General features: G+C 43.4%; 1 protein-coding gene across 4 annotated transcripts in view; it reads right to left on the bottom strand.

Annotated features, from left to right (window-relative positions):
• Nucleotides 1-25,968, bottom strand: part of rerea (arginine-glutamic acid dipeptide (RE) repeats a) — a 90,115-nt gene that overhangs the window by 21,920 nt on the left and 42,227 nt on the right. For 2 of the 4 annotated variants that reach the window (XM_023427729.2, XM_023427727.2), the window contains exons 4-10: nucleotides 17,988-18,093; nucleotides 16,313-16,409; nucleotides 14,167-14,271; nucleotides 9,081-9,129; nucleotides 8,207-8,331; nucleotides 6,586-6,685; nucleotides 5,760-5,858 (exon numbers count right to left, since the gene is read on the bottom strand). In XM_023427729.2, coding sequence (XP_023283497.1) covers nucleotides 5,760-5,858; nucleotides 6,586-6,685; nucleotides 8,207-8,331; nucleotides 9,081-9,129; nucleotides 14,167-14,271; nucleotides 16,313-16,409; nucleotides 17,988-18,093 — 681 coding nt within the window. Of the gene's footprint in view, nucleotides 1-5,759; nucleotides 5,859-6,585; nucleotides 6,686-8,206; nucleotides 8,332-9,080; nucleotides 9,130-12,051; nucleotides 12,300-14,166; nucleotides 14,272-16,312; nucleotides 16,410-17,987; nucleotides 18,094-25,968 lie in introns of those variants that run through there. The other 2 variants (XM_023427731.2, XM_023427730.2) reach the window with 2 other exon arrangements.

Genomic DNA, 25,968 nt, shown 5'->3' on the forward strand with positions numbered 1-25,968 from the left:
CCCCCCCCCCCCCCCCCTTTCTGTTTTCTTTCTCTCGCTGGCTCCCTCCTCCCTTCTCTACATGTCGGCTCCAGTTTAAGGCTCCATTTCAGCTGCCTGGGCTCACTGCTCTCCAGCCCAGCTAATAAATCATCCGCCAATCTGCTCCCTGAATCGCTCTGCCCCTGCTCCGATTGCTCCAGCCCTCCGTTGCTAGGCAACACAGCGACGGAGGAGGGGCTGAGAGAGCCAGAAGCTCTACCAAATGGCCATCCGCTGTGCAGAAACAACAGGCTTCTCTCTCTCTGAGTTGAGAGCTGGCGCTTTTCACCCGCCCCAAGTTTCCCCTCACAGCCTAACAGTGCACTATTGTGAGGCTGGAGAGGAGACGTATAAAAGGAGGAGGAGAATGAGAAAAAATTATTCAATAGGGCATTGTTGTGTGTGCGCACTTCCTGCTTGAGAGTTGATTGTTGGGAGTTGTAAAACTGGTTAAGATAATGCGGACATATGCACAAAGATGGTATCATGATGACAAACAGAGCACAGGCTCACGCATGGAACATAATTCCTGCTAAATGTCATTCCATGACAACACTGACACAAGGCCGTCCAACAGCAAACAAAGCCACTTTCACTCAATATGGAGTTATTATACTTGACTCGTTGTTAAAAGCTGACCTTTCAAAGCCTGCTGTGTATAAACCCAGAGGGCTGAGGACAATCGGTCCGCGAGCCAAAACCAATGGGAGAAAACACTGCTGTCTGTTATGAAATATCAGCTCGTAATCAGTTTGGCCACAGTGTGCAGAGAGGAAATCACAACATGCTTTAAGAGGAGAAAGGGAGACCGCATGGACAGATGTTAGACTTGCCACATCCTCTTTGCACTGACACCATACATAAAGATAAATCTATGCTTAGATGTACTAAAAAATATGCAGATGTGTAAGAGAGATTTTCCTCTATTGCAAACCCTTCTTTAAAAAGATTTTCTGCTGTTGTAACTTTACTCTGACAGACCAAAAGGCCTGTTTTTATATTTACACAGTAATAAACATGAAGATATAAATAATAAATATGAAGACGTGTTACTTTGGCAAGCAGAGTAACATCCTCTGCTTCCCTTGGCTTGTATGGACACAAAAGGTGACAGGAAATTCCAGCACACACCCATCCTGCCTGCTATTTAGTTGCTAAACAACCCTAAAAAGCATTGCTGGCAATGTACCATAATAGTGATAAAATGTACTGTTGACACGAAAACTTCAGTGTAGCAAACAGAGCTCCCTCTGCAGATGAGAACCACTTAAGTAAGGAACCTCATCTAACTTCAAATCAACTGACAACCTGCAGCAGGGGATGTAGGGCCACATGTTTGTTTTTTTATTTTTTTCATTCGCCTTGTGGTGTTTTTGCTTGGGCAGTGTTGTTTGGGGTGGTAGGCTTGTGTTCTACCACTGGGGGGCCGCTACCTTCCCACCCCCTCCCTCCCCTCCCGTCACAGTGCTGTCGGCGGCCTGCTCCAGTCATCCATCAGCAGAAGACACAGCCGGAGATAAGCCGCAGCCCGGTGCAGCTGGCTGAGGAATAGACCTCCCGCTCCACAGCAGTCATAGATCAGCCTCTCTGTCTCTGACATGGCGACACACAGCACGACTACTGCTGCTGCTGCTGCTGCTGCTTTTGATTGTTTATATGGCACCTCCTGTTGGCCAATGCATTATTAGCACCACTTATTTACAGCAGAGACAATTTCATTATATCAAGTTTTGCCAGAGGAGGAATCATTAAATGACCTTCACCAAGGCTGCAGGTAGGGCAGGTGCAAAGGAATTCATCTCATGATATAACACCTGCCTTACTTTGGAAAATACTGATATATGATGCATCTTAATAAATAACGTTTAGAATAAAAATGAAATAATATGGAGGAATATGATGAGATTTCCGATGAAACCTGTATACATTATAATAACAGAGCACATTTCACAACTAAAACTGGAACAATAACTGACTAAAGCTGCAGTCTTAGACACAACACTGCAACAACAGCATTATCTGTACAGCTAGTTTTTGCAATGCTGTATGATCCTGTCATGAATATTGACAAAACTGGATTTGCCACTTTAAGAATTCTACAGTGTCTGAGCCACAACTTTATTTTATAGCGTGAAACACCTGCAAACGCTTTGATCAAAAACATCTGTACTCGCCCAGAAATTGTCAGCAGTGGCCAGTTACAACCCAAGATCCGCTCACCAAACCGGCTCATTTAGTTATAAGCTGTAACAGGATTTTTCTGATCTGAAAAGCAGAAGTCGTTCCCACTGTTGATAATCATATCCTGTCAGCTAATTGTGGTTTCACGCTTTATAATAAGTAGTCATTTAGATAGGAGAACTACTCAGTGTTGCAATGTTTATTGCTATTTCGCAACACAGCCTCGGTGGAGGAGCATTTAACAGCAACAAAAAGAAGCAATCTGTGTGTTTTTCACTAAGTGCTTTCTGTTCCTGGTTTTAAAAGAGTTTATTTTTGACATGAAGACTATTGCACATTGAAAAGGATGGGAGGAGAGTTCTGTGTGGGCAGTAAGCATTGATTTGGCTTCTGATAAAACACACACATAAAGAAGTGGTGTAGTGAGACTGCCTCTCTCAGTTAAGACTTAAGAGAAAACAGAGGTCTGTTCCATGTTTCACCATCTGAAACGGTTTCACACACCCATAATAATAGATCACATTTTTTTCTTTTCTTGGTGGTTAAATCAACCACTCCTTAACTCTCAACAGCCCGCTGACTGCACAACAACTGCAAGGAGGTTAGACTGTGCTGCTGAAATATTCATACTTTTAGATTTCATTTATCTTTCTTTGTTGTAATCTGACTGATGAATGAAACGTTTGAGTGACGCTCACATCCATGTGATGGATTTTCAATTTCTGAAAGTTGTACTAATAATCTCACAGTGAAAGATTGTTCAGAGGTGGACTGTCACAAATCTGTCTGGAGTTTTCTGAGCCTGACAGAGGACAATAAACATAAAACAAACACTCTGCTTTGCAGCACTGTCAGTTCCTCCACAGCTGTAATGAAACTGCTCACAAATGATCATGGCAGTGGTCTTATCTTCCTGTGGGGGGTGTACGGGGTGTTATAAATATTTCTCTAGAGTTATAGAGTTGAGACGAGGTCCAGGATTATGTGCTATGTGGCTGCAGCTGCAGGCAGAGGGAGGAGAGGTGTGGTGGTGGTGGTGGTGGTGGTGGGGGGGCAAGAGAAGTCAAAGTGGGGAGGGAAGGGTGACAAGTGACCCTGCAGACAGGCTGATTCTGTCATTTCAGTAGCCCCCGCTGTCACTTTTATTCACATCTCTAAAAGAACGGAGGAGTGGGTTGAAAAAAGAGCAGGCAGGAATAATGAAGCTAGTCCTGGAGGGGACGAGATGGAAGAGGGAGAGGAGAGGGAGAGGAGAGGGAGAGCGAGGGGTGATAAATAAATGAAGAGCAGCAGGGCTGGTTTCTGCGGGTGTGTCAAGGTTGGTGCTACATTTACACCTGTCCCTCAAGGCTGCAGGGCTGAAAAGGCACAACTGGTGATCAGATCACTGGGAGCTGTGTCCTTGGCTGGCCAGAGTCAAGATGCTGCTTCTCCAGGCTGTAGACACTGAGGGGCAGGTGGAGCACAGACGGCCAGCTGACTGCCTCCATCCGCAGACACAAAACACACCCGGCACTAAACATGGCTAACACCGTGTACCGGACTCCCTGACAGCTCCTCAGTTCAGTTACATAATGCTGTTTGAACATGATGAAATAACTAAGTCATCTTGACCCAGGTTACGGAATGAGATAAATATGCTACAGAGCTCAGCAACAATAACAATATTATTGCAGATCAGTTTTCAGTGGAATTGCAGGAATAGGATCATTTCCTTTATTGCAAAATTCTGCTGTCCAAAATCCAAACAAACACATTTCTATTCAAAACTTACAAAATTGGTTATTAAGGTTTTGTTTTACATGTGTGTAGTGAATTGTCTGGTGTAAAATAACAGTGGAACAGAGGCCCAGTGGACTTTAATTTGATATGTAATTTTGCAATTTGCTAAATTGTACAGAGCTCGACTGATAGATCACTTTATCATTCTATATTAGCTTACTGCAAATGTATCAGTATGGACGTAAATGTCTGTAAAGAACAAGGAACTGCTTTACATCCTAGGTTTAAGGACATTTAGAAACAGTGTCTCCACTGCTTTTTCACTCTGTCCGAGATGTTTTTACACTATAAAATGTCCTTGTTGTTACGTGGCTTGATCACAATTCTTATTTTGAAAAAAATTAATAAAAAATGCAAGGGATCCACATCAAGACTTCTTATGTTATGTGCTTATGTTAAAAGACTATCAGCCAATAATTTGCTTTGTAATTTTTAAAAGTTTTACATATCAGTATCTAAAATCTAATATCAGTCAGACTCTATTTTGACATTAGCAGCCAATTTCAGCCCTACAGCCAGCAGGAAGGCCAGCCAGTAAGAAAAGACAACCACTCTGTTGTTTTTTCCTGGTGTGTGTCACTGAGTTCAATAATACTGCAAGATTCCCAGAATATATTAGGATCTATCATTACAGATAAATGCCACTGCTGCAAAATATGAATAGAATACAATAAGATTCAAAAAAGGGCAAAAGTGAATTACTGAAGTGATCAATTTATTGTCTGAATTGAGTTATTTACAGATTATACTGTCGAGCCAAGTTTCTTTTACAAGTGGTCTGTGGTTGACCTGCGGTGGAGTGTGGCAATTAAACTTCCCATCAACATGCCTGTCCTCCGCTCTGATCATCTTTTTGCAGCAGTTTAGCCTGGCGCCAGCAAGCACGCATAAATATAGGAAAATGCATAACTAGTCAACAAAAGGATGGCTGACTTAATTTGTTGTGATTCGCTGTGGTCCTGCCGTGGGCTCCGGCTCTATTCAAATGTGCCCATCATGTTCAATTACAAGACAAATACGCCAATTCACTTCCACTGGATCTGAGCAAGAAAAAAAAACTGCCAGGCTTCAGCATTACAAAACAATATCAAAGTGGAAAAAAGGATGATTCACCCAGGAGGAGGAAAAGCTAACCAAAGAATCGGCAGTGGTGGAGCCTTGTGTTGTTCTAAGATCTACCGTCAGATGAGTCAGTAGTGTTATCTTTAAAAGGGTGCGGGTATACAAACATGTAGTGCAGTGTGTCATAAAGCATCAAGGCCAAAGCCGCAGCTCTCAGTCGTTTTGACACGGTGTTATCCAGCACTTTCATTCCCCTGCTACCCTCCCTGTTTGATCAGGGAGAAAGGCTGCCATTTTCTGATTCCAGCCCTTCAACAGCTGCGGTGAAATTCACATCTAAATTCAAATGGAGGCTAACATTACCAGCCCTCAATCTTTTCCCTTTCCAGACCTCCACGCTAAAGATTTATTCTGTGAGTGATAAACAGGATGCAGCTGCTCTTGAGCCTTGGAGGAGTTGGAAACTGACGAGTTTTTACTTATGTCTTCTGAGCCCGGGCCAAGAGCCCTGTTCTGTTTTAACTCTCTCAACAGCTCCCTCTAAAGACACAAAGCCAGCTCTGACAGACACCATGTATCCATTCAAGAAAATACCAAGAAACGTCAAGAAAACTACAGAATGTCCTGAAATAATCTATTATTTATAGCCTTTAAATAATTATTTTTCATATCTTTGTTCACGCATTTCCAAATGAAAAGAATGGTTCTCTCACCACTTCATCCTCAGACCAGCACTTCTCTATCAGTTTGGGTACTGGCTTTTTCACCAGGCGCTGGAGAGCCTTGCCTGCATCATAGCTGCTCTCATGAAGCTGTGGACAATCACAAAAAAAAAAAAAAAAAATCATCAGCACACCGTTCAGATTATAAAATAATGCATGTATACATTAAAAAGTATATTTATTAACATGCAAACTTCTTTCACAGTAACACATGGGGGAGTTTTTTTTACCGACCATAAAAACAGATCTTATATTTAATAGAAATCTCAGCCTCAAGTGGGAACATGAGGAAACGTCGTGCTAAGATCCAAGAACCAGGTTGGAAATAAACAACACAGTGACAAAGGCAATCGCTGTGCAGCTTTAAGCCCTGTGTCACATTCAATTGGGTGAAACAGGCAGCGCTGGAGCTCTTCCTCTGAGAATAAACAAGCATTGCTCATTGGAATTGCAAATAGAAAGGAAGGTCGAGAGACAATGACCTGCCCGCTATGTTAATTTTCCAGTTTATGGAGTCGGAATATAAATGCCCTGTTTATGATGATTCTAATCTCTTTCTTGTGCTTGATTCCTCTGCATTCATTGTCAATGTGATGGACAAATCTCTCATTACGCCTGATGTATTGTAAGCTTCTAGGGCTGGGTTTGCTACAGGGGGCTACTCTACTGGCTCAGGGGCCTTATCATCGCCCATCACTGCACAGCTGAATCTTAGCTAAGCTTGGTAAAATATCTGAAATTCAAACAAGCTGAAACTAAAAATGTGTTGTTTTTTCCCCTTGATTCCTAGTGATAGACTTGCTGCATGGCTACTTACAGTGTTAAGTGCATTTAATGTAGTGTCATCTCGAGAGGCTGCTAGACACCCATCTTCTGTTGAGCCTCCGTCACACATCCCTGCAAAGGCAGCCATGCTCCTGTGAACACAACGCAGATGAGAAAAACATTAAACAGACCACTGACAACTAGCAACAGAGCTGTTAAATCACATCACAATCACTACACTGACTTTAATGTCCTTTGTTAAATCACATCTGGCAGGCACAGTAGAGATGACAACAAGCGGGCATCACCTGCTGCATGGCTACTGGCATAACTTCATAAAATTAAGATACACTTAAACAGATTGGAACAAAATCGCACACTATTCAAACAATAATAAACAGCGCAGGTTTAGGGAAAGCTGGCCAAGTTCATACACATAAACTAGCTAGCTTGGTAAAGAACGGAGCACAGGTGCAACAATAGCTTATTAATTGATCAGTCACTCAACAGAATTAACTGGCAAGTATTTTGATAAGCAATGAATCATTTAATTAAAAAGCCAAACATTTGATGGTTCAAGGTTTGTAAATAGGAGACTTTTCCCCATTATACTAAGTTGAATAATTTGGGGGTATGGACTATTGGCTGATGTTTTGGTTGAGGATCAAATAATTAATCAATTAAATTAAGAAATTAACTGGCAGATTAGATAATGAAAATAATTGTTAGCTGCAGCCCTAGAATGGAGCATGGAACTGAGAACAGTCCAAAACACAGCAACAAAACACGAAACATTTCAGGCAGGGGCTGATGTAGCTGGTGGTGAACCACATCAGTATCCTTCTTTTCTTTCCTCTAGGTCACCTCTCTTATCACACACTACAGTAAATCTTATCTTTCTCATAAACGTATGCTGCAAGAGGCATATATCAATAACCACCTTTATTACACTCCGAGGTTTGTTGTCATTAAAAAGGCACATTTGAAATTCCCCTGTGTGCACACTTGTTCCAACAAGAAATACTTCCAACATTTTTACCGAGCAGGGCTTTAATATTAAGCTTTGTGTATGTGTTATAATCCACGCATACACAAACGTAGTACAGTAAAGGTCTGTGTAATACTGGGAAGCATGAAAACAAATATGACGGATAAAAACAGACCTCAGTAGAATTTCTACAACACTGTCTGTCATGGTGACAGGTTGTGATTAATTACTCTGCAGCCCCTAACTAAAACACAGCACTGAAACCTGTTAACACATATCACTTTCACTGCAACAACATCTCAGCGAGCACTGATGAACGATTTCATGTCATGAAACTACACCTGTTGAAGTGTAAGTCTAATATGTAGCATAAAAATACAAGACTACAAGAAATGATAGAAGTCTGGTTTTACTGATGTTGATATAATGGTGTCAAACCAAAGCCACTGCTGTTGCGTAGATTCTTAACCATAAAGGGGAACACTACTTATCACTCTCACTGATGACGAGACCTGGATATCTTTTTATTATTTTAAGGACTAGATATCAGTCCACTGTTGGCAGGGGACAGTTTGGGAACTACATATTTACTTATCAATCTACCTTTAACCTAACTGGTGATAGCTTTCTAGCAGGTTAGACCTTGCCCTCTCTGAAGTCTGGATTTCTGTTTCTCCGGGCTCACCTTGCGGCTCTGAGGTACATGAGAAGGTCACAGTCATTGACCCCTGGCATCCAGACCAGCTCCTCATTCTCGGTCACTGCCTGGCCACCAGGAGAAGGGAAAGGCTGCAGCTCTGGGAGCTTGGCCTAATTAGGTCCAGGGAGAAAGAGAGGGACAGATGGTGTCACACTACAAATAGCATGCAAGCTTGAAGAAAATATCAACTTTCAGCCGCCCTGTCATCAACTTTTCACTGTGAGTGGTGGCAGCGGGGAATGGGGACAAGTTACAGTCACAATGATTCAATATCTTAACACAACACAGGACTGCACTACTCAGGTGACTTTCTGTCTGACTGACAAGAAACATTACAGCAAACATTTTTCTGTACATTATCATACAAAATTGAGAGTGATATGTTGAGTTTAAGGACCCTTGATTCCACCAGTTGTTAAAAATAAAGTGTGATAATCTGTTGGCACCACTAAATGAATAAATTACGATTGCATTATTATTTTTTTTTTTAATTAAATACAAAGTATTAGATGTTTTGCATTTTAAATAATTATTTGTTTCGTGAAAACAGCATTGTGGCAAAAACCGAACAATCTTGTTTTCATCAGGGGAAAATTGTGGTAAAGTGAACGGCATGACATTAATATGCCGCTACACATCCTGTTTGGATTTGATCATCTTCAATGACACACGACACCATGAATGAGACTGAACCAATGAGGTAAGAGGACAGCTGTCAAATTTCAGCTAATTGTGGGATAATGGAATCCGCACACAGAAGCTGCGTCCTGATGCTGACGTGGAAAGAAACTTGCACCAACACTGGAGCACTCTCTCACGTCAACCTGCAGGGTGATGTGTGTGTTGCACAGTGACTTACTTGGTGACTGGGTCCCACTCGGATTTCCCCTTGTGTGCTGTTTAGTCGCCTGAGAAGAGACAAAGAGAGCAGATTGAAACTAAATATTTATCTGGCAGCATTTCAAAGCTAGCTGAAAGAAATCTGTCTGCGGTGTGCCTGTTGAATCAGCTAAACAGCTGCAAAAAACTATAAAGTCACAACTGGGTATAATAACTGACTAACGCTTCAGAGCATGGGAGAAAAGAAAATGCCAGAAACTAACAATTCATGACCAGGACAAGATCACATACGCTCAGAGGGGACGAGTGTTATACTTTCTATTATGGAAATTGTTAAGGTAAAGTCACATGTGAGCAAAGTACATAGTGTTTTATTCTGAAAAGCAAACAAGGATTTCAGGAGAATATTCCTGGGTGACTGCTCCTGCACAGTGAGCTGAGCAGAGCACATTTGCAGGCCTGATATTGCGGATGCAGCAATAAAACAGAATCCCCTAAAAGGGGGGGGGGGCTGCTGGCTCTGGATATGCAAGGCGAGAGCCTCGGAAACGGCTGCTGGTACAAACGTTGGTAGCCATAGCAACTGCAATTTAATAATAGTGTTCCGAATCTCCAGCTGCAATGGATTAAAGAAAATGACAAGATGTTCCTTTTGAAAAGCCTTTCCCTCTGTTGCCTAGGTAACAGCGCCGATTTTCATACAGCCGAGCGTGGGGCGGCCCAGAATCTGTCAGCGTGATTTGCACCCAGAGAAGCTCGCACTCCATCATGCAGACCTGGTGGAAACCTAAGAGGCCACAGCCCTCTGGTCTCTTTACAGACCTCCAACCACAAAACCCTATGACTGGTGCATATTTGACCCAACTCCCCTTTCCCCTCTCTTAACAGACTGCCTCTCAGACAGGAGAGAGTGATTAGAGGAGTAATCCATACTGTTATGAACTATGGCTGACAGAAGCACTGGCACAGACGATATCAACACAGGCCAAAAACTGAATTTCAGCTGCAGTGAATGACCCCTGAGCCTGCCAGGACTGGCTGCTGCTCCAGAACATGTCGAAATACTTCATTTCATTTTATTACAAACATTCTCAGCAGATAAGACAAACTAAATGTAAAGCAATCAGAACTTGGCAGACTACAAACACCCAAAGCAATGAACAGTGCTGATAAAAATAAAATATAGAAGTTTCCTGCGTCATCACAATTTTTATTTATTTATTTATTTTATTTTTTTACAGGTTTCAGAATGATTTCATAAGACTTCAGTCCTTATTTAAGCCAGGTTTCTTGTGCTATTATTTGAATGAAAACTGTTGAATTAGAAGTAAGCAATGTGGAATCAGCAATTAAACTATTGCCTTGGCTTTATTAGAGATGAATGATGCTTGAAACAAGGAAATATTTCATTCTGCTTTTTACTAACCCACAGAATGTCTCATAGGCTATGCTTGTATATATACTTTTGTATCTACAATACTGAACGTTTAGTCTCCCGAATAAGAAATCATATATATATATAATAAACTGAGCGAGTATGAGTCTGGTCTGAGAGAAACTTCTACAAACGCGTTCTTGACAATGCACAGTTGGCCAGGTCAACGGTATGTTTGGCAGGAGGCTGTAAGGATGACAAATGAGGACCTGCGCACCACAATAAGAACAGTGTGTTTGAGAACCGGCAGTCGACGTTCAGACAGGATTCTGAGAGAGGAGGCAAAATACAGATATATTGAGGCAAGAAGCTCTCAGGAGTTTCCATGAAGACTTCAGGTATACTTGAACAGAGACAGCCTACTGAACAAAAAAAGTACTTACAAGCATGTGATAAAATTAGGCCTTTGTTAATAATACTGACACAACCTGCAAAACACCCTTTTATTATTTGTATTTTTTCTTGTAGCCCCAGCTGGAAAAACAAATGACTGAGAAGCATGTATTTTAATTTGCAGACAATTAATATAGATAAGAAAGGCATATATCTTCAAAGCATTATTTTCACTGGTACACTCAAAGTATTCCTTATAATACTGTGCCTAGTAATAATGTTTCATTTTTCTCTAATAAGCTGCTGGAGCCTGTTGCCTCACACAATAAACAATGTAAAACATGCCAAATTGATACACACAACAAGTTCAAATCTAACTCGGCATTAGCACTCAATCCTGTCAAGTAATTACAGGCTTACTTATTAAACCAAAACAACAACGTGACAGTCTGGTCAACTTTGTGTGTGGGTCTGTGTGTCTGTGTGTGCAATCAAGGATAACCCCGCCCCCTCCATCAATTCCAGCCAATCACAGAGCGCGTCTGTGGCACACTGACATAATTGCAGCACAGCAAAAACAGACCCAACTTCATGGTATTTAAGTACCACAACAAGCAGCGTGCACACATCACAGCTGGCGACAGAGCCGGCGGAGCTTTGTGTGCAGCCCTGTGATGCTCCATACGCCATGTCATCCCGACTGTAAACAGGAGCTGCAAAATGGAGCCAGGGGTAGCCTCTCCTGCTCTTATTACCGTCATATAACCACGCTGCGTGCACATTTATCAACATCATACAAGCGGGTGTATCCTCAACACTTTGCATTCATTGGGACTCTGAAGGTAACATATGAATAAAGGAGTGATGCGACGGTAAACGCGCAACGGTATGCGATCTGCAGTGACAGCCTGTGTGTTCAACAGCATTCAAGCGTCTGTCTACCGACACAATGTGCACACTCGCTTTAGCGCTCCCCGACACATACACACACACACATACATACACACACACACACACACACACACACACACAAAACACACACACACAAAACACACACACACACACACACACACAGTGGGATAACATAATGACAGTGACGCGGACAGCTTCGCACAGTTTTGTCAGGCAGCAGGAATGCGACTCAGGAAAATAAGTCGAGCCGACACTCGCGCAGCAACTAATAACGGCACGAGAAAGCACGAGAATATGATCGCAAACCTACCTCCGGGGACTGAACAAATCGTCCATTTCTGACATCGAGCCCTAAGGTTGGGTGGTGACACTGTGTGTATAATGCTCGTTGGAATTAACTCCCCTCTCCCACCTATTTCTAGGTGCTCAAAATGGAGAACCACGCATTCGCTCCGGAGAGGTATTCACTGAGCTTGTGCTGTGACCTCAGCCTGCACGTACAGCGTCGCAAGCTCGGCTCGCTTCTCTATAGACACTACTGAGCATGTGCTGCGACCTCACACAAGCGCACACACGCACAGACACACACAGAGGCAGACAGACACGCATGCAGGATACGGAATTCATCTCTCCTCGTATGTCAGCGCCATAATAAACAAGAGTGAAATTGCAAGGCTGCAGACACCCCGCTCAGAATACCAAACGATCAGAGGAGGGAGGGAGGGAGGGAGGGGAAGACTGAGACTGAACAGGGCCCCGAAGGAGGGGGCTCCCAACTGGCAACCCTCAGTGCCAATAACAAGGCCAGCTGTCACTGCTACACGTGAGACTCCAAACACCACTGGAGGGTTATTACAATGCGGGTTCACCAATATCTATTAAGCACCTAAATTAATTCAACAGCTCATCATGTGCAATAACCAACCAACATGTCCTAAAAGTGCTTTAGACAAAGTCATCCTTTGTGTATATTTGGGTCAAAGTGGAGGGACAACTAATAAAAACCATCATGATACAGAGGTAAATTATGAGATATCCATGACAAAATATGTTTAAATATTAAAAACATATGCCTCTATTCATGTTCGTATTTGAGCATAACAAGAACACACTAAAATGTTACCTACTCTAATAATGAATTTAACACTTATTGTGAAGGCTATTTAACCATTTCCCAATGCTGCCAACTGACAAAGATAATTTATGACAAACTAAAAAATGTCTGTCTCATACAAAATTAAAATACATAGAAGAACATAAATTATCAAACTAAAATTTAAAATCTTAATACTATAGTCATAGTAAATTGAATAGATAACCCCAAGATGATGTGTTATTATTCATATTAGTAGTACTGCAATAGCAATATTAGTAATAATAGTTCACAAAAAGGACCAATAATCAGTGATGCCACTAGACGTGATGAAACAAATGAGATATTTCACAGCAGATGTTTTGACTTGTCATTGCAGGAAAAGCATATAGGTGTTACTAATAACATTAACGATGGCAGTGTTCCCAGTAAGCCTTGACAGTGAGCCAGCAACCACAACACCAGGATCCTGAAACTGAAGCAGCTAAATTCAATAATCATTCATGTTATTATTCACAACCGTACTTTTCCTACTGCGACGTGTCAAAATGTCTTCTGTGAAGACGGCCTTTCATCCTGATCAAACGAATCACTTCAAATACAACTGATGAGCTCCTTGTAGATTTTCCATCCCAATCTTATTTTTAACGCAAAAGATCAGTAATTAAAAGTTGACATGCAATTTGACAAATATCAACAAACGCCCAAAACAATTATAAAGCCATGGGGGTTTCCCTGGCTCATTCCCATAATTACACCACATTAGGACCATTCTTTGTGCACTGATAACATTGTCAGCAATAATGAGCAGACGGCGTCATTAGATGTACCACTTTGTAATCAAAGCCAAAAAAGCAGAGCTCTCATGACTTATGAAAAATTACTTCTATATTCATCTCCTGTGCTAAAAAGAAAATGTTCCATTCATTTTAGTAACATTTTGCTGCTGCGTGTGACACTGAAAAGCAAATATCACAAAATGTTGATGGAATTTTGAATCTGCTTATTGGTGACATGAAACAAAAGTCTAATTAGGGATGTATTAGATGGTCATTTCTGTGATACAACAGCAACATCTTGCCTCATCTTTATCATCATCTCATCATGTTAGCTGTATTATGTCAGCAAACTGTCCAGCCATAGTTAATGGCTTTACGTTTTATAATGGTCAGGGGGAAAAAAAACGTAGTTTTCTTGAGTGCAAAAAATTGTGATGGGTATTGAAAATAAGCATTAGTTTCAGTCCTATTTTAATTAAATGATGTCAGTGTTGTGCAGAGGATTAGGAAAGGTGCTGTATCAGTGGAAGTGACTGAAGAGAATGCTCCTCACCTGGTCTCTGGGTTATATCCGAGGATATAGAAGAAGGAGTCAATGCGGGCCTTGAACTCCCTGGCAGCAAAAATGTCAGAGAAATGGGAAATGTTGCATTTCCCCCTGTGAGAGAAAAGACATGCTTTATTAGATAGAAACAACTATGTGATACAATGGCCTGAATTAGTAGCTTTTATGGTGTTCAGCCACTGGAGGTGACAAATACAGCAGCAGGTATCTAGTGCCTGTCACTACCTGCTGACTGCTGTGAGATATCAGACTCTGACTGCCGAACTTGTGAACACCAGCTGAACATGTCAGCTCTGCCTCATCTGCTGCAGCTGAGGTATGAGAGACAGACGCCGCAGAGATCTGGACAGGAATTCAACCTGTTTGTCTCCCCGCCCGACACAATTACCCCCCAGTGAGCTGAGAGGACCGAGGCTCTGACCACATCTTAATACCATTTCCTGTTTCCAGCACCCTGGTGTCTGGCTTTATCAAAATAACAGACATCACAGGCATATGGAGCCGGGCTGCCTTGCAGAGAAACAGCTCCTCCCTCCGAAAAGATTAACGGGTGCTAAGGAGGGCCGTCTTCAGAGAGCTGCGGCATTACAGCATCCCACTGGAATTCCCTCCCGTTTATCTAAAGCCTGGAGAGTAAGTCAAATCAAAGGGTGCTCTGTGTAGGAGAAGTTGCAGCTAATTTGCCCTGAAATCAGTGGTTTCTGTAAGAAATGGCTTTGACTGCCTGCCGCCGTGCTGCTCACACATGGTTTTGGTTAAAGAGAAAGGGAAGTGGGAGAGGAGGGAAGGGTGGTCAGCCAGGAATGGATGAAGAGACTGAGGCAGGGACACAGAGTATATGATTTCAGAGCAGGAAAATAATCAAGCCTGTGTGCGTTTCTCCTGACATTACCCAGTGAGTGAGTGCCATCAGCTTTCTTCTAAAGAGGCTCATGTCACAACAGGTATGTGTATGGGGGAGTTGATAGAGAGCCCTTTTAATCAGCGTTCAAATGCAAGGCAGCGTGAGGCATGTGACTCATACTTTGCTTTACATCTTTACACAACTGGTCTATTTTGGCAGCACCTGCTCAGAGCAGTAAAGCTTTTACTTTTGATTTTATACAAATGCGACAAAGTTGTACATATTAAATTCAACAGTATAAGAGTAATTAAAGACGAAGCTTCAAGGCGTAATGCACTGTACGACTATTAATAAATGAAGATGATCTAGACATCACTGTGTGCTTGAATTTCTCCCGTATGAACCTTTCAACAATTGTTTAGGAGTTTTCCCTTACCTGTAATTTATTGACACTACAAAGCAATTTACTGTCAGAACAACACAAATACTGCTGTGATGCCTTTTAGAATTGGTTAATGGAGAGCTGATAGAAACACAGGAATAATGTAGTACTAATACTATCTTGCCCCTGTTCAGAAAAATACATCAGCATGTCGAATTAGGGGTATTTTTCTGTCTGAATCTGGTTCACAAGAGCCAAGGATTTCATAACAGTGGTATAACCCGCAAAACACAGATGGTGTTAGTCAGTAGTCTGTTTGAGTATGTAACAACAGTATTTGCTTGAAGAATGAATTGGTGGTGTAACAGTGCTTAGATCAGTGACAATAAAATATTTGTTCATGTAAGAAAATTCTACTGTAATCATACAGAGACATGCCAATAATGCACATGGATTACTAAAATATCCAGACTTAAAATCAAAGAACATGGTGACATAAGGTAATAGAAATAAAACTTAAGTCTTAATATAATTAATTAATACTGTCATAAAACTTCAGAATTATTTTCAGTTCAGCTTTTATATCAAAGAATTTTCATAGTCACAGAACTGGGATTGTTTTCAGCTAAGGCAACAACAGTGAACTCATAGGACAAATGCAACAAAACACCACAAAAAAAAAGCTGAGTACTGTACTATAAATACAAGCATTGCAATTTCAGCAGCTGCAGTATTGCTGGACCGTTCGGACTGAACACTGAGTGTAAGAGAAACCTGTAGGAAACTTAAAGTGCTTCCACAAAGTGCAGCTTCTATCTTCTACCACAGCTTAGAATATAAAGCTGCTGGTGTGTGTGTGTGTGTGTGTGTGTGTGTGTGTGGATATATGTGTACTTGTGCTTGTTTACCTGAGAGCAGCAGCATGATAAGTGTCCACATAGTCAGAGATAAAGAGTTCTCGACTCCTGACCACTGGGTCTGTGATAACCAGCTCCCGGCCAGAGTCTGGAGGAAGGAAAACACAAGTTCAGTGAATATACATTTACATTATATATATATAAAATGCTAAAGACTACCTAACTCATTTATCTATGACAGAGAGGTAGAAGAGATAAAGTAGCTTGGGTATCTGAACTCACTAATAAAATCATGAGCACAGTTGTGCCTCCACCCAAAGTAACAAGTACCTCTGTGGAGGTCAATATTATGCCAAATAATTCAATAAAGCCAATAAAGTGCGGTTCCCTAAGGAGAGGACATAATGTTCAGTTCTCTAGTGTAATGACCCTTGTGGGGGTTAAGACACATCAGCAGTACCAACAACGAGCCGGGGCTCGTCGTTGACAAATGACCTGAGTTGTTGCGTGCTGTGGCCACTGTACTGCGGCCTTGTGACATCAATTCTAATAATCCCGAGACCCAGCTGCGAGGACCTGCAGATAGCACAGTGTCGAGTTGCACTGAAACAGCTTCTGGAGGGAACAGCATACGTGGTGTTTGTCTGATAACCTCAATGACAAACCTGAATTAAAGCCTTTCCTCTGACACAAGAGATACTGGGATTACTAAAAAAAAGGGAAAACAGCATAACAGGGTGTTCAGCTGTAACTGTGACTGCACACACATTTGTTCACTGGTTACAAGGCTGTTTTTAGTCAGTATAAATTTAGAGTTGACTGATTCTGTGTGGCAAACTGAGAAAAGCTCAACCAGTAGGTGCGTGTCAGCTAACGAGTACTGCCAACTGCTAACAAGATGTGTCAACAGTTGACTGTGTGTTGTGAGATTGTGTACACACTCCTCCTTTTTCTCTAAACAGAGCTTGAATAGAAGCATTCTTGAGAAAAATACACCTAAGAGTCTGTACCTAAATAAATAAAAATTGAAGTCAAACTGTGAGTATCTGTACGTGTACAAACTATTCATAGTGAGAACACTGAGTCCTTTCTGTCACATCAGCCAAGTACAACAAAGACATTCGAGTCAACATGTGTGGGACAGTATTTTAGGTAAGACTCAAAGACGGACTGAGAAAATATTAATGAAGTATTATGAACTGATTGTTCCAACTATTACAAATGAATATGAAATCTTATTTCCCTCTGTGACATTTCCTTTCTCTCATCAGGACATAATATTCAGTTACTAAAACACCACGCTTATGTTCCTGTGGATGTGTATGTGCTTGAGTGTGATGAGACCACTAGCACTGATGGTGTTGAGCATGTGTGCTCAAGGGCCACATGACACTGTGGGTTATTAACACTTGACAGTTCTGCTGTCTGGCCTGAAGGAGTGTTACCCGGGGAACAGCACAGAGCCATGGGATTGGCTCAGCTGCCTTGGACACTGTCTTCTGGTTCGTGGGTGAAATCAACTTCACAGCTAGCTCTTATATCCCTTAACAGTCTGGGGAGCAGAGGCAGGTGTGTGTGTGTGTGTGTGTGTGTGTGTGTGTGTGAAGGAGAGAAACCGAGTGTTGTGTTACAGAGCGAGTAGGTGTATTCACATTTGTGTGTGAGTGTGTGCACTGTATGTATGCACAAGTGTGGCTGTGCTTCAGTGCACGCAAGGCAGTCTCACCGTTCTCATTGTTGCGATCCTGCACCAGGTGCTGGTAGACGGAGTCGGGCACCTCTGACTGGCGATAGTACCATTTCACATTCATCAACAGATGGTCCCGTTTACTCTGCAACACAGAGAGACACAGCGAATAAGCAGGAGACAAAAAGAGAGATCCCATGCTAAGATAAACAGACATCATTTGGTTTGATTATGACGTCAGGAACTGGCCTCTTGGCAAACAGTGATACTGTGCAGACGCACCGTTTGTGCCTCACACCGGCTGATGCCAAGAAGCATGCAGAGACCAAGTCAATTAAAAAGGGATTGCAGAGCATTTAGAGCCTTAATAAAGTAAACAATGGGATGGTTGTTGCTGGGGGACATATGGAGAGAGAAGAACCATGAGGGGGATGGATATTTGTTCTATTTTTGCCATCTAAATAAATCATCTAAAATCATTAATCAATTCTCTGCCTTGGTTTCTCTTCACTTGATGACAATACTCAAATGAGCCTTTAAATAAACACATTTAAAATGATTTCAACATACTTTTAATTTACTCATGCACAGGTACAGTATCTTTTTACCATACTTTGGACTTTCTCCTCCTTAAGTGCTGCCACCTACTGGCTTTCCAATAAAGTGCAAGTCAGCAAAGGTCTGTAACTCTCTAGATGACCAGCAAGTGGCAGCACTGAGGTGAGAAGAGAGCTTTTCTAGGACCAGTTAATGAAAAAATAGAGAGGGAAGGGAAAAAGGGGGGGTGGGAAGAAAATGGTAGAAACTGAGGCCAGCACTAAGGTGAGGGATGAAAAGGGCAAAATACAGTTTTCATTTCATGTTATAAAATATTTATTGTGCCTTCACATAAGCCCAACTGACCGTCACAGTGGTTTGAAAAGAACATTAGAGAGACTGCTGGGCCGGGTGCTGGACTGCGACACAATCCTATTGGCCCTAGCCATCTTTATTAGGGACTTGGCTGCACTGCACTGCACTGAACTAACCAAGTGAGACACCTGCACCACCACTGACACCACCCACAGAGTACAGGAGAAATGAGCATATGGAAAAAATGGAAGACGGGGGGAAAGTCTATGGTAATCTAAGACAGACAGTTTAACATCCGCTCTTTCCAGGCTCTTAACTGTATCTGTGTGTATGTGTGTGTGCGTGTGTGTGTGCGTGTGTGTGTGTGTGCGCGCGCGCGTGCGTGCAGGAACATGAGGTCAGGGTAAAGATATTTAAAGCCTTTACAGTACATTGTTCTGTTATGTCACTGGGGAGGAGACTGAGCACACGCAGCCAAGCAAATCATCACCTCCCTAAACCCTCAAGCCCACCTCTGGTTTTCCAATTCTCTCCATTCCTTCCTTCTCTTCCTTCCTTCCTCCCTCTCTCCCTCCCTCCTCCACCTTTCTCATTCCAACCCTCCTCTCCACTACCTCTCCACCATTTTCTCTCCTTCGTTCCTCCCCTTCTCCAACCTTGAGCAGGGAGGAGGAACGAGTGAGTAAGTGAGCCTGGACGTGTTAAACAGCAGCTGGCACGCAGTCAGTCAGCTTCATTTACTGCTCTGGATGATTGTGAGTGTGCATGCAACATCACACAACCACACACACTTTGCTTGTGATTAAACAGAGCCATACTGATGGACTGAGACACAGGCCCCCCCCCCCCGAACACGTAGATATACTGTGTGAGAAGAAATGTGTGCAATGACGTCATGTCCCTCCCCCTCGCAGCAGTTAGCCCACCCATCCGAACCTCTTGTCTATCCAGTGTACAGACACTGTTGCCTTCTAGATTAACAGGCTGCCTGCCACAGCAGTATGAGTAGTTATCCGGTGCTTATACATAATTAATACTTTAAGGAGACTGTAAATGCTGCTAGTGTGCTACCCGCACATTTCATTTTCTGCCTGTAAAACCAAAAAAATCAAAGGGATTTCGGAGCCTGATGCAAAGAGAAAGCACAAGCAGGCAGAAAGATGCGTACACACACAGGTTTTACACCTTATTCATGAGCCTGCATTATTTTAAACCAACCAAACGAACCAAAGCAGAGAGCGAATGTTACTTCAGCTATCATCAGTATCCTTGTCACTACAGAGTAGCTGCCGCTCTCCAGAGCAGATTGCTGTTTAGAAGCTCACAGCGGCGTTAAGCCCTCTCAGGCAAAAGAGGGAGGGAGATGGAGAGAAAGACTGAGAGTGCAACATATGGAGCACGTAGTGGGAGTGAAGCATAGCTTTCAATTATCACAATTCTATAAACATGCAGGGTGGAAAAATGAGTAGATAACGCAAGGAGAAAATGAAGGGGGATGATAGACAGCTCAGAGTCGCCACACCAACTACTAGTTGTATTGTCTGGGTTTTGCTAAGCCTGCTATAGAAAATGACAGAGAGAGAACATATGAGAGGGAACCACAATGCTGAATTGATTAGAGACATTCCACGCTGCCTGTAGAGAGCTGAGCCCCGCACAATGTCAGCCATCTTTGTCTGTCCTGCCAGAGGCTAAACATGGCCCTGCCCTCCCTCCTCCTGGGCCCTAAACCCTGGGAATGCTGCTCACTGCGGAGAGGCCAAAAGACTTACTAACCCACACTGAGAGAAAGAAATGAAACGAGAGGAAAGGAAAAAAGAAAATGCAAGGAAGCACAGCAAAGGAGATAGGGGGGGGGGGAGAGAAAGCGGTTGGATTAAAGTAGGAGGAGCAAGACCTTCTCATTTCCTCTGACTTAAAATTACAACTATCCTCCTCCTGCTTTACTGAAACCCCCAGGGTACAAGGCTACCCCTTTATCCACTGAGGAGATATAAATCTGAGAGTCATGCTTTGGGGCTGAACACAATGGTACCTCCCCTCCCTCCAGTGGCTCAGCCTGGCCTGTGGCATTCTTGGGCACACGCATCACAAAGAGGTCTGATTATATGAGGGCCAGCGCTTAACAGTAAGTTGGAAAATATTACAAGGTTTAAAAGTACATTTCTTTTACAATGACTCCAAAATGCATCTCTGTTAATAAAAAGTAAATGAATGCTTTTCTAAAAGCAGCCAAGACAAACCAGGCATTGTGCGAGTCGGTTAATTCTCCCTTTTGACTAGCTAAATGTGGCTGGCCCCTTGGATCCATAATGGCTGTGCAGTTTTCTTTGTGTGGCTGCATGTGTGTAGTCAACTCTGGAGCTGGGGCCTCTGTGTATGACCACACCACTACAAAGACCAGGGGGAAGAGGGAAATACAGAGGGCAGACTATCCTTTTTACAAGGAAAGGCTTTAAATTTGAAAAGAAACCAGCTCTTATTTGAGGGAGGAAATCTGTAGAGGTATACACTTGAAAAGATTAAAAAGACTGAGTGTGGGATTAATTCGTGTTTTCAAGTAAGAGAGTGTGAAATCAACAAAGTGCTTTCCAATGCAAAACCAATGCTAACACGCTCAACTATTCCTGTAAGTCCTCCGATACTTGGTAGAGTGCACAGCAGCAGCAGCAGCAGCGAGCGCCTACTTTCTCCCACATCTGATCACAGTGGCCTTCACAACATGGTCATTGCCTTGCAGCCAAACCGAGCTGTGACAAAACTAAGGGAACGTTGTTACAACCTGTAACCCTCAAAGCTAATGCCCTATTCCTCCTCCTCCTCCTCACACTGTAACACTAGAGCTTTGCTTTAAACAAAACCAGACCCTCTCGCTCCCACACGACAGGCCCCCAGTGCACCTCGTTAACAGGAAACCTCTGTTTATTTTCTCTGCTTTTCAAACACTCTCTTCTTCCTCTGCTAAACCTGTTAGTGACGCCCCCCTCCCTCCCCTCACTGGTGACATCAGCAACCAGGATCTATGACTTCCTTCAGAAGGTGGCAGCCAGAAGTAAGGAAGGAAAGACAGATCCCAAACACACAGACAAAGGAGACGGCGAGAGAGAGGGAGGGAGGGAGGGAGGAAAGAGGGGGAGGTCAAACAGAGCAGCAGCAGCAGCTCAGTGTTAGCCAGGAATGTCAAGCAGTTCAGCTAGGCTAGCAGGCTGCTGAGCTAACAGCTTAGTTAGCTAGCGCCCCAGGGGCAGGGGAGGCTCAGGTATGGCAGATCAGAACTGGTAGCTGTGTGACATTGACAAGCGGAGGCTCAAAATGGTATGGAGGGCGGATTGTGGGAATGTTCACCTTGCCTGCCGCCAGGGGAGAGTAGGCACAACCAAAGAACAAAAGGCTGATTGTGGCATTTGGAGGCAGAGATGAGATCTAGGAGGACTAATCTGCTGCTCCGACATGATAAGATTAGAGAGGGGAGGCAGGCAGGAAGAGCTGGCTGGGAAGATCACTCATACACTCGCATAAACACACACACTCACACACAACGATGATGGATCTGATTGGAAGGGTTTTCCACTCGGCTTTCTCTCTTCCTCATTTTCCTTCTTTCTCTCACTTATTTTCTCCCGCTCTCTCTGAGACAGAGAGATCTGCCAGCACACCAGCACTCAATAAGCACTTCCATCTGGACGACAGAACACACATGTGTGCGCGTACACACACACACTGTGTGTGTGAACATACACTGGTGAGGTACAAGAGATCTGCTGTGCTCACGCAATCTTCGACATCTCAGTGACTGACAAAGGAGGTTGTTAAAAAGAAATGCCAGCATGCTGTGTGAGCAAACACATACAAGAGAATGCACTCTCTCTCTTTCTCTCTCTCACACACACACACACACACACACACACACACACACAAATAACAGGCTTTCAGGATAAGCACCACTATTCTTCTCCCAACCCTGCAGTAGAGCAGGGCAGGCTGGGACTCAGTGTCAGAGGTAAGAGAAAGCACCTCTAAATCAGGCTGTCAGAGCCAGCAGCAGCAGGATTCCACTCTGCAATCCTCCTCTCCTTATGGGCTTCACAGTGAGCACTTGGCTACTTGGAGGAAGGAAGGACAACCTGCCCCTCAAGCTTCATTCTCTTAGGCACATATAATAACACTAAACGAATGCTGATTACAAGGTTTGTGAGGAGGAACTGTGCACAGTCTGCTTCCCCGCCTGGCAACAAGAACAAATGGAGAGAGTGTGGGAGGCAGAGGGAGGAGGGAGGAGGTGAGGTGAGTCCCAGCTGTGGCGGTGGTGCTGGCAGGACCTTTGCACCGTGCCTACACAGGGGTGTCTCTCTCTTTGGCTTGACCTGTTTGGATATTAAATCGGCGCCCTCTGCTTTGAACACACTGGGCCCATCTGTCAGCCCGGCTCCATATTGGATTGGATGAGCATTAGCCGTTTCAAAGTGGGCAGATTTGCTCTTGTTGCTCTTTGTGTGTGTGCCGTGTGTGCGCCTTTGAACATGAGCGTCCATGCCTGTCATAAATTCAAAACCCCCTTTCAAGGAATCAAACAGACACACATAAATCACTTTATGACAGATGTGTGTCACTGTACAATTTGTCGGCATACACCAACACATCTAACAGGTCCTCCTGTCATCCAGGCAGAAGGAGTGATGGTGGCAGAGACGGAGAGAAGAAAGAGAAAGAGGAGAGGGGTTGAGTCACGTGGAGCTCACAGATGATACTAATTAAGACTTGAGGGCTGAGGGCCACAACTGGTGGATCATACTGCCAACCACAGGCATACTTTATACACTAAAGAGTCACAAGCAGCACACATGACTGCCACATCTGAGGTCTGGCTCATCCAACACTTCGCTTCACTCCATGCTGATAACAAACAGGGCTAATTGCACCAGTCTTTGTTTCATCTCTCCTTTATTTCAAATGGGGCCCAGTGTGGGAGAAAGTAAATTAATGGCAGAAATAATAAGAAAAATACATGATGACGACCGCATTGCCCTCCTTCTAGACAGAGTGGGGCGGAGAGAATGGAGAACACTAGCCTCGGCTGCTCGCTCCATAAAATAGCCAGGCTGTGTCCAACTTAAATATTTGTCTTTGCCTCCAACACACTTCTGCTGCACGGCGGTTTTTAGCCAAGAAATTTAAGACGAGTTAAGTGACGGTACAGAGAGCAGCGCTGTGAAGGCGAAAGGAAACAGGATATAAAGAATAAATATAAAGAATAATGATGATCATTAGTTGCACAACACAGACACAGGAGCACAAAGGACCTGACAACTTGTGTTCAGTGAGTTAGGCTACACACAAATACAGGTCTTTTTTTTTATATTGAGAACACAGTCAGAAATCCTTGCAGCACTAGCAGGGTATAGACTAGAATGCAGATCCAAGTGAGACTTCAAACGCAGGCTGTGCGAGGACAGATGGAGGCGGTTAGAAGAGCTCATATCTGGGTGTTCAGATCATAATACTGACTTTATTTTCCAAGATCTCCCTCTCAGCCAGACATACAGTTATAGCCTGCCAGAAAACATTGTCATTTCTGCCTTCAGCCTTTCATTTAACCGCTTCAAAGCCATCTCGCTTTGATACCTGGCTTCCTGTGTGTTAGTGTGTTTGCCAGTGTGTGTGTGTTTGCGTATAGCCCTGGATGTTCTCTTGAGAGCAGAGACTTGCCCGGTCTCAAGGTAATACCCATGAGTCAGGATTCAGAGTTAGACACAGACAGACAGACAGACAGACAGACAGACAGACAGACAGACAGACAGAAAGACAGACAGACAGACAGACAGACACACACACACACAGACTGAGGAATGCTGACGTTTTTGGGCGACACAGGCTTCCTTTGTTTTGTGCAGAGTGTTTAAACGGTCTGATGTTTTGTTTGGAAGCCTGTTTGCCTGTGATCCATTATGTTAGCTTTGCCTTGTTAGCATAGCCTCGTGAGCTAATAAGACATCTTACTAAAACTGACTGGACTACTGCTGAGGAGGAAGAGAGGGGGGACTGCTCACAGAGAGGGGCGTGCAAAAAGGATATGAATATCAAGCTCTGTGTGTGTGTGTGTGTGTGTACTTGTCATATTGGATGTCTGCCAAGCCAGCTAATCCGGACCCTGTGTGTGTGTGTGTGTGTGTGTGTGTACAACTGCCAGTGGCAGCCTCCTGAGCAGGGTATGGCAGAGAAGGAGTTGTGGGCTGATTGAGCGCTGTAATGGAAGACAGGAAATGAGAAGGCTTGCTTAAGCCAATGCTAATCGATCTCCCGCCTGGTTATAATTCACACACAGACACACACATACACATGGAGATTTAACTTCCATGCTAAAGTGTAAGTTAATACAGTAGTAATAATACATGTGAAAAGCAAATAAGATTTGGCCATGGGTAGGATATATATGTGTGAAGAGTGGTGTGGGTGTAGTACAAGTCCTCACCAACTCACAGGGGAGTCACAAAGGTGTGTGTTCGGGTGTGTGCCACTTCAAAGACTGATGGGGTGTGTGCTATGAGAGGGATGATGGAGAGCTGGTAGAATAGGAATAGTGTGTGAATTCTTTGGAGGTCTTCTCTATGTAAGAGCAGCTGTCAGGCCATCAGAGGACTGTCTATAGGGTGTGTGTGTGTGTGTGTGTGTGTGTGTGTGTGTGTGTGTGTGTGTGTGTGTGTGTGTGTGTGACATAGAGAAATCCAGAGGCTGTGTGTGTGTGTGTGTGTGTGTGTGTGTGTTGGTCTATATGGTCAGCCCACATTGATACACAGATAATAGAAACATGTATGATACTTCTAACAAACACACACACACACACACACACACACACACACACACACACACACACACACACACAAAAGCTCATTTCCGCATACTCACACAAATTTACAACGGTTTCCGTTTAAGAACACAAACACACACTGAGGAGAGAGAGGAGTGGCGTTGCACAAACGGAGATGGAGGCAAATAAGAGCAGAAGAATGCAAAAACAGATCTTAACGCTGCGTGTAAAACTGGACAGACAGCCTTGAAGAGCTCATATCACCACAAGCTCAACCCGTTTTGATTGTATTGTTTCATCTGGCCATTGCTTCTGAAGATATCCATCTCCCCGTCTCTCTCTACCCCCCCCCCCCCCCCCCCC

Source organism: Seriola lalandi, unplaced genomic scaffold (assembly GCF_002814215.2).
Source record: "Seriola lalandi dorsalis isolate HSWRI2012SDOR001 ecotype SW California unplaced genomic scaffold, Sedor1 jcf7180002054861, whole genome shotgun sequence".
NCBI classification, from domain to species: Eukaryota; Metazoa; Chordata; class Actinopteri; order Carangiformes; family Carangidae; genus Seriola; species Seriola lalandi.